This window comes from Barbus barbus, assembly GCF_936440315.1.
Source record: "Barbus barbus genome assembly, chromosome: 20".
NCBI classification, from domain to species: Eukaryota; Metazoa; Chordata; class Actinopteri; order Cypriniformes; family Cyprinidae; genus Barbus; species Barbus barbus.
The window spans coordinates 22,466,976-22,484,823 of NC_136748.1; the positions used below are offsets into that span (position 1 = coordinate 22,466,976).

Below are 17,848 nucleotides of genomic sequence, written 5' to 3' on the forward strand. Positions count from 1 at the left end.
CTGCTGTTCCAAAAAGAAAAAAAGAGAGAGAGAGATTATGAGAGAGATCGTGTGAAATTTGAGCATTGCCATCACAGAAATAATTAAATTTTTTAATATATTAAAATATAAAACACATATTTAAATAATATTTAAAAAATATTGCTGTTTTTGATCAAATAAATTCAGCCTTGGTAAGCACCAATGTTTTTCAAAAACATCTTTATAATACCTTACTGAATCTTACTTAATGAAACTTTCTGACAATAGTTAAGGATATGTTTCATAAATGCTAGGGCTATTTGTTACAATTTTATTGGGACAAGTTGCCACATACATTGTTGTCATTTTATACAAATTATTTAATTGAATACAATTCCAAAACAATGGTTTCTGATTTTGCTGTTACATGTACCATTTTAAATGTTCCATGAATTGTTTTGTTTCATAACTGTTTCAACCGAGCTACATATTCTATAATTGTCTGTTTAATGGTCATTTCCATTGTGAAAGCACCATATAATGTAACAACTTGTAGAAATGTGCAATAGTTTTTGAAGCAAAAATATACAGAGAAATTTACTTACCTCCAGAAAATAAATAAATAAACAAATAAATGATTAAATCACAGTCACTGTTGGTGCTAACTAAATCTTAGCACCTTAATTGATGGCTTTTATAAAGTTTAGTTTTCAAAACAACAGACAAGATGTCTGCTAAAATGAACTGCGGTTTTTAAAGCACACCGAGTGAGAGGCAATGAGTGAAAAGTGGAAGTGAGGTTTGTGGTTTGATAGTGCCTCCAGAGCCATAAACACTCAAGGTTGTTGGCCTTACACAGAAATGAATGCAGTCAGGTCCACTTCACTAATGAAAGAAGTCATGACTATTCTTCAATGAAATACATAAACACACACACAGCAGCCACACACATGTACACACCCCACACAAAAACTCACATAAACACCAGAAGCTATCAAATTAATTTCCGAAGCAGTGCAGTTTAAATCTGAATCCCTTCTGCAGCCCTGACCCGCTGCCAATGTATATTTAATCAAGACGAATGACCTTTTTTGCAGTCTTTGTGTTTTCCGCAGCCCGACCAATGAAATACACGGCCTACGCTTTAAGTGATTGCTTCTGGAAGACAAGGGAGCGGATTCATTCATTTCAGGACATTGAAATGTTTTCACAAATATGGATACACTGTCAGAGTAAGAAGATAATCACAGTAACCATTTGAACCATGATGTAAAGAATGTTGGGACACATCTGAGGAATCTTCTGTCTGCCATATTTCAAACCTCCCCCAAGCTTAAAGACATTAAACAAAAAATGATATAACTTGTTTGCTTGTACATTCTGTAAGGATAAATGTAGCCTACTCCCCCGCTTCACATCAGGGTTCTGATGACACTGTCAGAGTTTATTTTGCGATAATGACCAGCTGACGGTATATTATCCAGCATTATTACACAGCCGAAATGCACAAAACAATCATTCTAGCAACACAACATGTTAACTTTTTTGATAATTGAGGGAGAACATGTTGGGAGAATGTCAGTGAGAAAATGTGGACGCAAACTGCAGCGTCTGCATTGATGGTAAAATAATTTAATTTATTTTTTTCTTTTACAATAAAACAACTATGTTGTGTGCACAAAACACAATAGTACTGTCAATACAACTCAATAATAATTATTTAACTTCATAAATGGAATAAAAGACTAAAAAAGCATATTGCTCTGGGTTGTTATAGTTAAATAAAACAATAAAAAGCATTACTTGAAATTAACTACATATTAACTGAACTAAAATAAAAGCATAAAAAACTTGAACTAAAAACTAAAACTGAAGTAAAAAAAAAATTATATATATTTTCATATTTAAAAACAACAGACATAACAAAAAATGACAATAACATTACTAAAATTAGCATGAAAGCAGAAAATATAAAAATACAAATAAAAAATAGATATATACTAATTATGGGTCCCACTTTATATTAAGTGGCGCTAATACCTGTGTACTTACATATTAACTAGATGTGTAGTATGCAACCACAGTGTAAGTACGCATTAATACATAGTATCTACAGCTGAAATATTTCTGTAACTACACACATGTAAGAACCCTCAGAACGGTTTGTGTAAGTACAAATGTATAACAGGACATTAGCAACAACACTTTTTTTTTCATTTCACTAAGTACTCGTGTAACAGGAATTATATAACTACATTTTGTAACAACAATATGTATAAGAGTAATTGGAACAATTTGATCCAGGGGGTGGAGATGGGTAGGTTTAGGGATATGTAAAGTGGGAGGAGTTGGATCTCGAGTTGGTGGAGTTGGTGCACCACTATAATACCAGTGTCCTTATGGTAACTCCTCAGGAACTGTCCACTTAATATAAAGTGTAACATTCTGGACACCAACCACAATTTATATGTAAAGCCTAACTTACTAGCCGCTGCTGTGTGACATCAGAGTAATTACATGGTAAATCCATAGGAATTGTTTACTTAATATAAAGTGTAACACTTTCTTTACCAAAAAGTGCTGTTAGTCCTGTTACACATTTGTAATTTCATTACCAAAAAGTGTTGTAACCAATGTCCTGTTACACATTTGTACTTACACATACCATTCAGTGGGTTGTAACATATGTGTAGTTACACAAACATTACAGCTGTAGATACTATGTACCAATGTGTACTTACACTGTGGTTACATACTACGTACACATCTAGTTACTATATAAGTACACAGGTATTAGGGCCACTTAATATAAAGTGGGACCAACTAAGGACTTGAACACACCTGATGTCATAATTCTCAACTCATAAATATGAACTGCCCAGGAGGACATGAACACACCATGATATATGTACAGCGTTGCCATGGATGACAGGAAATATTTGGAAATACCGCTGAACGCTGCCATTGACCAATCAGAATCGAGAGTACCAATGCTTAAACAATCCAAGTTCCACACCTCTTGCAATTCTCTATGCATCTAACCATCCATTCTAAAGATATTCCAGTCACATCTTATGCTCTGTAGGGAAAACAAGAGGTACATGGCCAGATCCCTGAACTAAGTCATAGGCTCCTGTATGGACTCCAATGCACTTCTTATAGTCTCCCAATACAATGTCATTTCACAACAAGTCAAACAGATTACTCATATGCATATAATAAAAATATGGGAGGGAGTTTGTATGACATCTCTAGACATAGCCTTTTGCTATTGTCCACGTTCAATTGTGCTCCACGGAATCAAAGAAGGAGATAAGGGTCGGTCTTTCAGAGCTGTACCCATGTAGGAGTACAGAAAGGTGACAACCCAAATGAACAACAACAAAAAAAAAATGTGCCAGGAATACATAACCACATAAATAAAATTAAAAAAAGGCAAATAAGCGCCAATTTGAGGACAGAAAAGATGTCAGGCTGACATTAAAACATTTATTCATATTTCAAGTAGTCTCTTTCTCTATCTCACAAACACACACACACACCTCACATTACTTGCATACAAGGTCAGGCAATAAATTGTTGACCGACTGTATAATTCATCAATGTCTGACTTGAAATGGTCAAAGAGATCAAGTCGGCTCTCTCTGGAATAAAGAATAACCTGCTTTCTTCTGCAACTGTGTTGCCATTAACATTTGAAAAGGGCACACAGAAAGAATAAAACACACAAAAAAAAGGAACGGATGCAAGCGAGGTTACAGCGGTGATTTAAGAGCCACATACACTTTCATGCTGCTAAAATTACATGGCAGAGGCTTTTTATTTTTGCACTATGATGTCAAATGGATGAGACATAAACAGATGCCCTCTAAAACCTCACCAAGGTAACACACTGAAATAATATAGTTACAGTATTTACACCCAACAACTCTGAGGTTCAGTGTTGTCCTGGGAAATTTGGGGAAAAATCAGCAGATATTTGAGTTTTCTCAACTTGTTGTTTTAAGTTTATACAACAAAAAGTTGAGAATCTCCTACAAAAATAAGTTGAGAGAACTCAAAAATCTGCTGAAGCTGGTTGCCTTAAAATTTTAAGTTGGCTCAACTTTTGTTTTTTGTTCTTTTTTTACAGTGTAGAGCATTTTCCAATATGACTTATTTTTGTTATGTTTATTAATTATTCTATTTATTTAGTACTTGCTTGAAGAGTGTGCTTATATGAATATATGAATTCATCATGTATTATATTATGTGATTTGATCTAATGGAATTGCATTTACGCAATTTAATTTTTTTTAGGGTCAAAAAAGCATATAAGATAACAAGTAATAATACAATAAATAATAAAATAACAATTTATAGAACTTACACTGCTTTGAAATTATGTTTTGCAATTATTTCTGATCTAGAAGTGTTTCATTTTGGCCTTGCGTCATATAATTAAAAGTATTTGTTCTCTGACTGCTGAGGTTCATTTAAGCACTTGTAAGCTTAAGTATGCTTATGCAACACAAGTTTTTGGTCCTCTTCTTTCTTCCAGATATTCCCAGCAGGGTAATATTGTCAGAGCAATTAAAGGAACCCCTGATGTAATTAGAGAGCTTGATACCAATCTTTGATCATAAAAATGAAGACGCAGGTTGGAGGAAGCCTACTTCAAAAAAAAAAAAAAAAAGGATGGAAAAATATCAAATGTGAGTCGCTTCTGCCCTCCTGTGGGCAGATCTTGTAGTGAATTTATTAACTTGATCTGTAATAAATCATTTATTTTGTATAAAAAAAGTCATAATGATATGTTTAGGAACAAATATACCCTCCAGATTACCCATATCTATATTATCTATAAAACATAAGCAATAATTAAAGGTAGCATAAACAGTATTTCAGTGCAGCACTCAATATTATAGCCTACTGTATATCAATAAAATATCTATAATAAACTATGTCTTATAACAACAACAAAACAATTGCTAGTCATTTTCCTACCTAAAAATATATAAAATGGTTATTCTCTAAAAATAAAACTCTGATATTGTGCAGCTATTTTCCTTCCTACAAATTGTTATCAGATTGAAGCTCATATTTCTAAGATATCAAACCATCAATCAATAAACCAAAATCCTATCTCTGATGACCTTGCTGTTCCTTCCCCCAGAGAAGACTGATAAATGAGGTACAGATTGTAGAAGTTAAAAAAATCAAATACAAGTAATCAATGTATGCATCCAATTGTATTATAAGCCTCCACAGGAGAGCGCTGTAAATAAAGTAGTCTGTAAAGCTGACTTGGCAGCTCCACAAATCTGTGAAAATTCATACCATCTTTGAGAAATCCCTTCGCATCTGACTCGCAATGAAAATGTAGACTGAAAAATGAAATGGGTTATGAAAGATGACATGTTCTGTGTGGATACTATCAAAGAAAGAAACTGAAAATCAAATTTAGGCAATGCTTTTCTCCTCTCTGAAATTGTTTCCAAAAATTGAGGGATGAACACATGGCTCCATCACAATGCCAGAGATAATGATGCCTTTGACAATGGCCTGCAGTAATACAGAAAAACATATTACCACAGATACCCCTCAAGTCACAAGAAGGACGTTGTGGATAGGGCCTTAAAACTGCTATTAAAGTGGTATATATTTCTTTTTTTCTTTCTTTTTTTTCTCCATCAAAATCACATACAGTTTTACAGAATTCCAATATTTGGTTGTAAGCCAACATCTGACATCAAGGATTCTTTTATATAATTTTTCTCTTCTGATCGACTTTATGAAAAAACAAATAAAGAAGCATTCATCATAAAACAGCATGACATTTCTGTCTTTGAGTCAACATGCTTTAAGCATCATTTTGAATTGTAATATTACCATACTCAAAAATATATATTAAAATTAGATAAATATCATAATTATAATACATATATGCTTTAAAGTTACATTGCAGGAATCTCTCGAAAATACTTACAGATGCTGAAACTGTTGATTGTTGCTTTCCCACCAAAATGATGTCACTTGCTGGAGGACGATGTCTAAGGGATTTTGCAGGCTAGACTAACTGTTAACTACAACTAAGACTAAAACATATACCCCCGGTTTCACAGACAAAGCCTAGTCCTAGACTAAAATGTAAATCTGAGCTGTTTCAAATGAAAGAAACTTGCCATGACTGATCTTAAAACATGTCAGTGCCTTTGATTTGTCTTAAGATACACACCAGTAATGCTTTTTTCTAAGGCATGGTTATAAAAAAATATTTAAATGTCTTAATTAAACTATGGCCTAATCCTGGTTTAGGCTAAGCCCTGCCTATTTATTTGAAACGTATGACAAGAGAAAGGAAAAATTTCGAAACTTGGAATATTTTATTATTTTTTTTTTTTTAAATAGTTTTAGAAATTAGTGAACATGGCAAAAATAAGTAAACATTAAAAAAAGAAAAAGAAAAAAATATTCAAGATTTACCGCAAATTAATGTTCACATTTAAAATAAATAAATATAAACCTTTAAAATGAGTATTGTATAGCTATCTATAGGCCTATAATTATATGTATGATGATATATGGCATATAGCAGGAATGACTCCTTTCTAAATGCAGACAATATAATGAAATGCATTCGTTTTCACGTAAATGGTTTACTGTAGTAACCAGTATTTGTTTTTCCCCCCAAATAAACCACGCCCCCGTAGATGACGCGTGCCCACTCTGACTGGAGATGGTTGTGAGGGGCAATTTTTGTCCTCTGAAGACTACAGTACCTTTAATGACAATGTTGGCGGAGGCTGCTGGGCACGAATTCTCAACCAGAACTACGTCAATGGCAAAATGACAGCGTATGACAAATCTATGATCTGAATCATGTAGCATTTCCCAGTTTATAAAGAGAACTATCACACATATACACATTCAGACATATAAACATGTAGATTAAATGAGAAAAATGGGTTGTGTTTGCTTTTAGGACCATATCTTGGAACCTTGTTTCAAGTTATTATGAGGACCTTCCCTTTGGAAGGGATGGACTAATGAAAGGAGCCATGGAGTGGAAATTATGTCGTTGAGTCCCCTATTTGGATAACAGGTAATGTATTATTATATACACTATATATGCATGAATATTACAGTGGGGGAAAAAAAATTATTTGATCCCCTGCTGATTTTGTACGTTTGCCCTCTGACAAAGAAATGATCAGTCTATAATTTTAATGGTAGGTTTATTTGAACAGTGAGAGACAAAAAAAAACTGGACTAAAAAAATCCAGAAAAACGCATTTCAAAAAAGTTATAAATTGATTTGCATTTTAATGAGCGAAATAAGTATTTGACCCCTTCACAAGACTTAGTACTTTGTGGTAAAACCCTTGTTGGCAATCACAGAGGTCAGGCGTTTCTTGTAGTTGGAAAACACCCCCAAAGTATAATGGTTCCACCTCCATGTTGACGGTGGGGATGGTGTTCTTGGGGTCATAGGCAGCATTCCCCCTCCTCCAAACACGACGAGTTGAGTTTATGCCAAAGAGCTCGATTTTGGTCTCATCTGACCACAACACTTTCACACAGTTCTCCTCTGAATCATTGCCAAACTTCAGACGGGCTGTACGTGCACTTTTTTGAGCAGGGGGACCTTGCGGGCGCTGCAGGATTTCAGTCCTTCACGGCGTAGTGTGTTACCAATTGTTTTCTTGGTGACTATGGCCCCAGCTGCTTTGAGATCATTGACAAGATCCTCCCGTATAGTTCTGGGCTGATTCCTCACCGTTCTCATGATCATTGAAACTCCACGAGGTGAGATCTTGCAAATCAGCCCCAGACCGAGGGAGACTGACAGTTATTTTGTGTTTCTTCCATTTGTGAACAATCGCACCAGCTGTTGTCACCTTCTCACCAAGCTGCTTGGCGATGGTCTTGTAGCACATTCCAGCCTTGTGTAGGTCTACAATCTTGTCCCTGACATCCTTGGACAGATCTTTGGTCTTGGCCATGGTGGAGAGTTTGGAATCTGATTGATTCTGTGGACAGGTGTCTTTTATAGAGGTAACAAGCTGAGATTAGGATCACTACCTTTAAGAGCGTTTCACTTTCATTTCCAGCGATATCTTCGACCTGATTGCAAAGACACTATTTAAACTGAACTGAGCTGGACGGTGACATCACTGAATTCGATAATGAAATGCCTTTAACTGAAAATTGAGTGTGTAATCTTGTCATTTTACATTTGACACACTTTTTTTCCTATTTTGATATTGTGCAGTTGCTTTGACACAATTTGCATCGTTAAAAGCGCTATATAAATAAAGGTGACTTGACTTAGGACCTGTATAACAGGTCAGCCAGAAATCTTGCTGATTGATAGGGGATCAAATACTTATTTGACTCATTAAAATGCTAATCAATTTATAACTTTTCTGAAATGTGTTTTTCTGGATTTTTTGTTGTTGTTATTCTGTCTCACTGTTCAAATAAACCTACCATTAAAATTATAGACTGATCATTTCTTTGTTAGTGGGAAAACGTACAAAATCAGCAGGGGATCAAATTATTTATTTTCTCACTGTATATGCGTCATATAAGTAATGTGTGCTACAACTATCAAAGTATTTGATTCATAAAATTCTATAAGCCCACACTACCCAGTTTACGGAACGTGGCTGGACGTACCTGCAGACAGTGGGACTCTTCATACATGGTGGAAGTTATGTTGCACTGACTGATGAGAGGAAATCTAACAATAATCACTGAAACTATGGTGAGACTTTTGAAATTGATCTTCTAAACAATTAGCATAACATGCACTACTACTAAGTAAAGGGTCGCAATTTATTTTTGTTTGTTTGTTGTTGTTTTATTTTATTTATTTTTTTTATCTATTTTAAAAATGTTTTTTATATATTTTTGAAAGAAGTCTCTTAACATTTTAAAAAATCTTACTGACCCCAAACTTTTGAACAGTAGTGTATATAAATCCTCTGGTCTTTATGTTTGTATGAAAACACTTTGCTCCATTTTATTTTTATTTTTTAGACCCATGATCACTCTGTGTGCATAAGACCTCCTCTGCCTTCATATGATGTCACTGCCCAGAATGTAACCTTCCATCTGAAAGGGACTTTTGTAAGTAACCCCCCCCCCCCCCTTTTTTTTTTGGTTTAAAGGGTTTATATTGGATAAAATGACTTGAAATGAAATTTACGTTAGTATATGGAATAACTTTTTTTACAGGCTCCAATCGGAGAGCTGCAAGTGTAGCATTCAAAGTTTGATTTCAAGACAAACAAGACAGTCCTCTTCCAAAATCTCAAGCCTATTAAAGTAAGTATATACATAAAATCAAGATATTCATGATATAATCTCTTTAAAAAGACGATTACACTTTATTTTAAGGTGTCCTTGTTACAGTGTAATAATTATACATTTAAGTACTGAGTAATATTAATTAACTACATCTACATTACTTACTATAGGGTTAGGCTTAGTGTTACTTGCATGTAATTGCGCATTATTAATTGTTATTATAATAGTAAGTAAATTTAACGTGTAACAAAGACACCTTAAAATAAAGTGTTACCAAAAAGACTTAAAATAAGAAAGTATTTTGATATTGCCTGGGTTCTTAAAAAAATATAAATAGGTTCAGTTAATAGATTTTTATAATAATTATTTACTTTTAATCTAATGTAATATCTCTGTGTAAACTGTGAATGCTGCAGGTAATTGAAGGGTCCTTCAGCATAGAGCTTGCTGTTGATGAGGTAGGCTACATGTACGAAATGGTCAGAGAGGGAGTTACCCAGATCCTCCACCCTCTGCTGGTACAAGTCAAGCTGCGATACCAAACAGGACCACAGGGAGACGCCAAAGACCACTAAATCGCCTGCCTTTAATATATGGATCCATTCAGAATCGCTAAATCTCTGACCACCACATAATCAGCGTTCATTATAAAACACTCTTGCTTTTAAGCCAAATGCACACTTAAAATGATCATTTTTACTGACATCTGGACGTAAGTCACTATTCTCTCCGTAATCGCTGATGAAATCGGCTGTGTTTTCTCTGCATTAGCGCTTTTCATTTTAAGATATGATTTTCGTTATAAAGTACTGAAGGCTAAACTATAGAAGTGCTGGTACTGCGTACCGGTGCATACCGGCCCACTTCAAGCACTGCTTACGATTATCAGGCAAGACCTGCGGGTGTCATGTGACATATACATGGAGTCTGTGCACACTGGTGGAGTCTTCATTGCTGTCAGAGTGAACAAAGGTGGAGGTGTTGTCCGAAGCACAAGGGGAGTCTTTTTCTGGGTCTATGCAGACGGCACCTACAAAGTCATAAATGACCTCAGTAAGCATCTGAATAATAAAAGCTTTGTTTTGTTTCCTTATTTCCCCCTTCTGCTGTAAGTTTGACTAAACCAGGTCATATTTATAAAATCCTTTGATCGAACAGATCCAGGGCCTGTCTGGAACTAGAGCGTGTGTGTGGTACACACTGACTTTTACCGTCAAGGTCTGTTGAATTATATATGGAAATGTTTCTAAATATATTTATTGCTGAGTTTTCCGTTTATTGTAGTTCTATCCATTGTGTCTTGAATCTCATTTTGCCACACTGTCAGATTTGTACTTCAGTTGATCTGTCATTTATTCTGTGTTTTAGGGAAACTATGCATCAGCAGATCTCAATGGCTATCCCCTGTGGAAGAATGTAGTGCTCTGGGAGCCACGACATGGATGGGCGGCCATAGGCACTACTTCATTTGAACTTGCACAGTTTGATAATTTTGCTATAGAGGCCTTAGCCTGATGGTTTTTGGTTTGCCATTGTTGTGACACTGTAAACAAGCAGACTGGAATCAAACAGGTGTGTGACTAATGTGATTATGAAGAGATTTAATGAGTTGTAAATTTTATATTTGAGTTTTATATTGCATCTACACCCAATGTGCATTAATAATAATAATATTAATAATTATAATAATAATTTAAACCATTGGTGTGATTTAAAATGTCTAAAAAAAATTGACTGTGAGTTTTGTGTGATTTTTTTTTGTTAATTTAATTTGAATGTATGTTTTTCTAATAAATAACTGTTAAGCTGTAAAAAAGATATTGCATTATGCGAGCTGTGCAAAATTGTGACAGTATATTCATGATAAAGCAATATGAATGTCATACCACACTCCTCCTAAATGTATAGTGAAACACTATTTGTAATTTTTATGTAATGATGATTTAAATAATAAACGTATTCAGCTAAAGACATTATACAAATAGGCCAATTACAAGACATCAAACCAAGAGCAAATTTCTCCTGTGAAAAATGAAAAAGTTATAATTGTGTTCAATAATGTTATTCTACCTGCTCTAACCAGCTTGATCCAAGTCTCTGCTCCATCAGCGGTTAGTCCAGATAATCCATCATCTAGCTCAGCTTGGACCAAATAATGACCACAACTGACCAGCATGATCGATCACACACAACCATCTGATATTAGAAACATGTAAAGTTAATGTCATGTCTGTGGAGCAGCACAGCAACATTTAGACTACTGAGAAAAATCCATGTTCTGTCCGTTGTTTTACATGATTATGATAAATGCAACTTTATATATAAGGCTAAAGCTAGACTTTACGGGAAGCAGACGGTCATAAACAATGCAATCACTGTAAGTGTAAAAATATTCATTCTTTTGTCCGTATTTTGTTATAGACACCACCTTAACATTTTTTTTTTATTTTTATTATTTGTATTATTTATAGAGGCTTATGTTGTAAACGCTTATAAAATCAGCTTTGTATTTAGTGTCATATGAAAAAATTAATAACAGTATGAACAATTACATAATGTTTTTTTTTTTATTATTATAGTAAATTATAGTATATATTTATGCATCTATTTTCCTCTTTTCTTTGAAAGCGCCGGTGTTGTGCCCAATTCTGCCCTCTAGGGTTAAGTGTCGGGGAGGGGTTATTATTAGGCAATCAGATAGCGATTTCAACGAGAAGGGTAATAATTTGGCAGGGGGTCGAAAATGGGCACAACACCGGTATTTTTCTTTTCGCTGGTGCAGCGGTCACGTGGTACAATTTAAGCCATAGCTTTCAGAAAGCTTCCAGTTCACAAATTGAAATTACGAGTTCTACGAGGGTGTGGACGCTTTTTTCAAGTTAGTATCTCGTAATTACGGTTATTACCATAGATATAATAAATATGTCTATGGTTATTACGATATGGCCAATAGATATATATATATACGCATGTTGAACCAAGTGAACGCATCTGTTTCCTAGCAACAAAACAACAACACAGAATGGCAGACAAGACTGAGGAGCTACCGCAAAACGCCAGACGTGTTTTTATCAACGATGTTGATAAATATACATCGAAAAATATTGCAAGGGTAAGATTATATATATTTGTTATTTTATTTTTTGCTATATTATTTAGCTTAATAATTATAAGCACTGCTTGAAATTAAATCTCAACTTGCAGGGCAGTTATGTCCATACCTTACTACTGTATATTTCGTTTACCCTCATTTTCCTTTGTTAAGTTTTTAGACTCATGTGTGGTTGGTGCATCTCTAGTGGACCCTGGAGAGGCTGATGTGGAAGATGATGAGGACAGGCTGCATGATGAGCAACCAAAACTCAAAGGTGCAACCTTCAAGATTGTGGGAACAGTTTCCAGCCAAGCAGAGGAGAAGTGCAGTTTCATTGCTGAAGAGTACAGTGTAAATAAATCACAACTAGCCTACAGAATTATGCAGAAGATATTAATTTTATAAGTTGTTGCTACTTGTATTTTTTTTTTTTTCATCAAATCCCTTTTACTCCCCACTAGAACTTGAAGCGAGAAAACCTTCTACATCATCTAATGAAATGTGATGTGGTCATTTATGATATTACTCAGCATGCTGATCAGATAGCCAAAGCAGAGTGGGCTGTCTCAGGTATCACATTTTTATTAAATCCATGTGCCATTTCTTGCTATAAATCTTTTTCCTGAGCAGATGCTCACTAAATTATCATCCAATCACAGCTCTTCATGAAGAAATGGACCAGTTTTCTGGGCCCAAGATGTTTATCCTGGTGTCAACAATCATGACGTGGGCTATGACTAAACCAGCTGATAAAGTAGGAATAATTCAAGTTATCAAATAAGTACTCTCTTGATCAGCATGCAGAACTAGATTAAAATGTCGAATTAATGAATATTTTTAACTCATTATAGGATTATCCAGAGTTTCCTTTTACAGAAGAACACTACAGGAGAAGAAAAGCACACCCCAACTTCCATGGTCATATCGGTTTGGAGAAACTTGTGGTTAAATTAGGCAAAACTGTAAGCAAGAACCCCTTGAAGAAGAATATTTTACTTTAAAAGTGTGAAGTTCATATTTATTTCTGAATGATTTTCAGAAAAGCTCCAGGTTCTCCACTTATGTTGTTGCATCAGGGCTACAGTATGGAATGGGAGAGCACATCTTTCATTTATTTTTTAAGGTAAATCATACGCACATACTTTAAATAGCATCACACTTGTAATTACTTTGTGCTAATTAAAGTGTTGAAGCTAAATAGTTGCTCTATGTAGATGTCATGGTTGGGCGAAGTCTCCCAGGTGCCCATCTTTGGAGATGGCTCCAATATTATCCCCACTATTCACATCAATGATCTGGCAGGGTAAGTAATATTGTGGAGCTTTTTATGACATATCATCCATGCAACATTTTAATTACTGGGCATTTACACCCCTTTGATTTGTATTCATGAAGGATCATCCAAAATGTCATTGACCACAAGCCAAAGTCACAATACTTTGTTGCAGTTGATGATTCCAAAAACACAATGGAGGATATCATAAAGGTGAGATTTTACACGCTCAGTATATTTTTGTTTAGAAAATGAATGGTTCTCATGTAAATAAATGTTCTTCTTCAAGGCAGTAACATTCGTGCTTGGACCAGGAAAAACTCAAAATGTTTCAAAAGAGGAGATTTATCTCATACGGGATCTGGCGGTAAGAATCAATGCCAGTTCTTCAGACATATTACAGTGAAGATTATCAATATTTGATATTATCAGTTGTGGTTTTGTATTGACAAAGTTTTTTTCTTCCACTTTCTTCAGCAAACAGATATTGATTCTTTGCTTGTGAACCTTCGTATTGAAGCAACATATCTGAAAGAGAATTTTTACATTCAATGGGTGTCAGAAACTGGCATGGTTGAAAACATTGAGCAGATTACTGAAGAATACAAGCAGACTAGGGGATTGTTGGTACGCTGATATACTCTAGCGTTTTTGATACTTCCTTTATGTTGAAGATCAGAGTTGGGATCTTTGACTTCATCAAACATTTTACAATATAAACACCTGTTTATATGTGTCCCAGCCCCTTCGTATCTGCATCCTGGGACCACCTGCTGTTGGGAAGAGCACTATAGCGGAGAGGATATGCAAGCATTACAAACTTCACCATGTTAAAATTAAGGAGACAATCACTGAAACATTAGAAAACCTTGTCAGTATTGTACAACACCAAGAATCTATTCTCAACTATCAAAGAATGTTCATATAACACACATATTATTTAAAGGGATTGTTCATCCTGAAATACATATTCTGTCATCATTTATTCACCCATAAGTTGTTCTAAACCTGTATGACTTTATTTTTTGTGTTGAATATATATATATCTGAAGATATTTTGAAAAATATTAGTAACCAAACTTGACTTACAGTAGGGAAAAAAATAACATGAAAGTCAACTGTTTGGTTACCAACATTCTTCAAAGATTCTTTTATGTTCAACAGAAAAAGACGTTCATACAGGTTTGGAACAACATGAGGGTGAGGTAAATGATGACCAAATTTTCATTTTTGGGTGAACTATCCCTTTAAAAAAGGCAATATAAAATAATACTGAAGTAAATATACTCCTATAGTGAATTCCCTTCTGTTTTTATACATTGAAAAAAATATCTATAAATTGTAAATATTTTATACTGTTGCTTAATTGAATCAATCAGGAGTCGTGTGTTCGTATAGAGGATGAGGAAAACGACCAGAGTGAAGCTCAGGAGTTTCTGGACACTCTGAAGGAAAACATGAATCAGAATGAAGGTTGTGTATTTGTCATTCTTTGGGTGCTATATACTGAAATGATATATACAGTATTAAGATTTGTGTCATCGTTGTTGTTTAGGACGGCTAGATGACCAATATGTGATTCGTATAATGAGGGACAAACTCAGGACTACACCCTGTATGAACCAGGGCTTTGTTTTGGATGGTTTTCCAAAAACATACAAGCAGGTGAAGGAGTTATTTACTGGTGAGAATTATGCCCCTTTTTAGGTGATATATTAACAAATTAAATCATGATTGTGATTAATAATACATGAGTTTTGATTTGCTGCATGATTATTTAAATATTCAACAGGTGATGAAGAGCCTGAGGATTTGCAATCTAAACATGAGAAAAAGATCATTCCAGGTCTGTAATTAATGTAAAGTATAATGCAGATTAGAAATGCCTTTTTTCTCCATAATAATTATTACCCTTAAGATTTGAGTTTTGCATGACTGATTTTAGTCTTATAAAATTCATTTAGCTACACAAAGTGTTCAAAAGTTGTAAAATGAATCTCTCATACTTACCAAAAGTTGAATTTATTTGATCAAAAATACAGCAAAACAGAAATATTATTACAATTTATTATACCATTTGTTTAATTTAATGCATAAATAAAATATTAAGCTCTTTCAAGACAAAAACTGGGCCATTTAAGTCTATTTTTGCATGAGTTTTACATAATGTAAACATTTTCAGTGAGATGTTATATTTGTGGACAGATGAACTGAGAATATGACACCCACAAGTCATTGAAAAGATATAGTTTAACAGGTGGCTATAAACATTGCTATGACACTGTCTCTTCTTCAGAGTTTGTGTTCTTTGTCGACGCCACTGATGTTTTCCTGAAAAACCGCGTTCTGAATCTACCCGAGACTGTTGTAGAAGGAACTTCCTACACTCCAGAACAGTTCCTTCGTCGCTTAGCCAATTTCAGAGAAAGAAATGCAGAGGATGAGACATTGCTGAACTACTTTGAGGATCTTGAGATTCATCCTGAGCGCTTAGGTAACTTTAAAGGACTGAAACAAATCACACTTTAATGAAGTGCAATCTGTTGATCTAACTAATACAGGCTAAGCGTACTAATTTTCCTGGACAAAATCCAGTCATTTCAATAGGAATCCACATTTACAAGCAAAAAGATTCCAAACTCAGTTCTTAACAATTATGTTGGCGGGTTTTGATGTGAGAGAATGAAAGCAGATGGACTTTTTGACTTGAGTAAACATTATTATTATGGCCAGAAGTGACAGTTAAAATCCTTTAATGATGGATTAGTTTCTTACAAACGCAGCTTTTCACAAGACGTTAATTGATGGACTGAAGTCATGTGGATTACTTGTGGATGTTTTTATCAGCTATTTGGACTCTCATTCTGACGGGACCCATTCACAAGTGTGGCCTAAGCATTCAAACACCTGTATGTCTATTTTCCTAATTTCCCTTTTATTTCAGAGATTACAAGCAATGATGACAGTGAATACATGCTGGTCATAGAGAAGGTTTGCAAAAAGGTGGGCAAACCGAGGAACTATGGGATACTTTTAGAAGAGGTGGAAGAAGAAGAGAGGCGGCAAGCAGAACAGCAGCTAAAGGAAAGGGCAACACAAAGAGCCGAGGCAGAGCGGCGGGAGGAAGAAGAGCCCCAACAGAGAGATCGCCGCTGGGGGGAATGGGTAAGCATCTGCTTTCAATCCTCAGATAATAACTACAGTGTATTCAGTGCATTTTTAGTTGTTATAAACAACTTCTTGTCTATGAGGTGTTAGTGTGTGTTTGTGTGTTTTAAGAATCAGCAACTTGAGGAGGTGAGGAGACAAGAATATGACCTGTTGGAATCTCAGTCAGAACTTTTAAGGAACTATCTGATGAAGGATGTGATGCCCACTCTCACCCAAGGGCTCATCGAATGCTGTAGAATACGTCCTGACGACCCCATAGACTTCCTGGTAGGTTGGTCATCTTAATAATACTTAGTAGATTCATTTGTTTTTCTGGAAGAATTGTAAAATTGTCACTCTTTGTATATTTCAGGCTGAGTACCTTCTCAAAAATAATCCTGAAGGGTAATAAAACATGGACATTATTTGCCCTGGGGTTTCAGCAGCAAGTATAACTTCTGTTGTGTAATTTTTGTTCTAGAGAGGTTTATTTCAGTCTTAATGTTCATTTAAAATCTAAATATTTAATACAGTCTGTGATTTATGAATAATAATTATACTTTAATGCTACAGTGAACAAATACAATGCAAATCAAATAGATTTTTTTTTTTCACTGTGTTTATCTATCCATGGATTTAAAATGCAAAAAAAAAAAAAACATTAAAAGGTTGATAGAATGAAGCTGTTAATTGGAAGTTCATTTGTGGAAAGTATGTCCGTCATGTCATGATTAGTCTGATTTGTCCTCTGCTTTCAAAGGAGAAATATTACAAATGGCAGATAATTAACAGACACTTTTATCTAGCACATAATTCATTTCATTAGTAAAATAAACAAAATACTGCGCTTTAGGAAGTGCCGTAGCTCCTTCAGTTCACCTTTTAATATGATAATACATTAATATAGTCCTTAATGCCAGTTTCTCTGTTCTCAAATAGAAGAATATAATACTAACTAAAACAATGATACAATGCAGAAGGGCCACAAAGTGTGCAAGAGTCCAGTTTACAGCAGGCAATAACAGAACTCCAAGACATGAGGAATCACAGGGTAAACGGCAGCAGAAGGTAGCAAT

At 34.8% G+C, this 17,848-nt stretch overlaps 1 protein-coding gene and 1 pseudogene across 3 annotated transcripts in view; both read left to right on the forward strand.

Annotated features, from left to right (window-relative positions):
- Nucleotides 1–10,770, forward strand: part of LOC306886753 (galactocerebrosidase-like) — a 62,946-nt pseudogene extending 52,176 nt beyond the window's left edge. Inside the window, exons 3-11 of the transcript in view lie at nt 6,680–6,797; nt 6,926–7,045; nt 8,585–8,710; nt 8,986–9,075; nt 9,184–9,273; nt 9,672–9,773; nt 10,126–10,308; nt 10,414–10,424; nt 10,624–10,770. The product of the transcript in view is annotated as a galactocerebrosidase-like (transcript). The remainder of the gene's footprint in view (nt 1–6,679; nt 6,798–6,925; nt 7,046–8,584; nt 8,711–8,985; nt 9,076–9,183; nt 9,274–9,671; nt 9,774–10,125; nt 10,309–10,413; nt 10,425–10,623) is intronic.
- Nucleotides 10,771–11,925: 1,155 nt separating this feature from the next.
- On the forward strand, nt 11,926–17,459 carry LOC306886201 (adenylate kinase 7-like). Of its 2 annotated transcripts, XM_079443140.1 has the most exons (19): nt 11,926–12,133; nt 12,258–12,367; nt 12,521–12,700; nt 12,811–12,919; nt 13,009–13,103; nt 13,201–13,311; nt 13,389–13,472; nt 13,564–13,652; nt 13,745–13,835; nt 13,912–13,989; nt 14,100–14,249; nt 14,365–14,493; nt 15,002–15,095; nt 15,178–15,306; nt 15,415–15,468; nt 15,919–16,116; nt 16,567–16,787; nt 16,902–17,060; nt 17,146–17,459. In XM_079443140.1, exons 2-19 carry the CDS (start codon nt 12,278–12,280, stop codon nt 17,179–17,181), a joined length of 2,097 nt encoding a protein of 698 aa, XP_079299266.1. In that variant the 5' UTR covers nt 11,926–12,133; nt 12,258–12,277; the 3' UTR covers nt 17,182–17,459. The 2 variants fall into 2 exon arrangements, with proteins under 2 accessions (XP_079299266.1, XP_079299267.1); XM_079443141.1 differs by lacking the exon at nt 11,926–12,133 and having other exon boundaries at nt 12,273–12,367; nt 12,521–12,623; nt 17,146–17,417.
- Nucleotides 17,460–17,848: the final 389 nt, after the last annotated feature.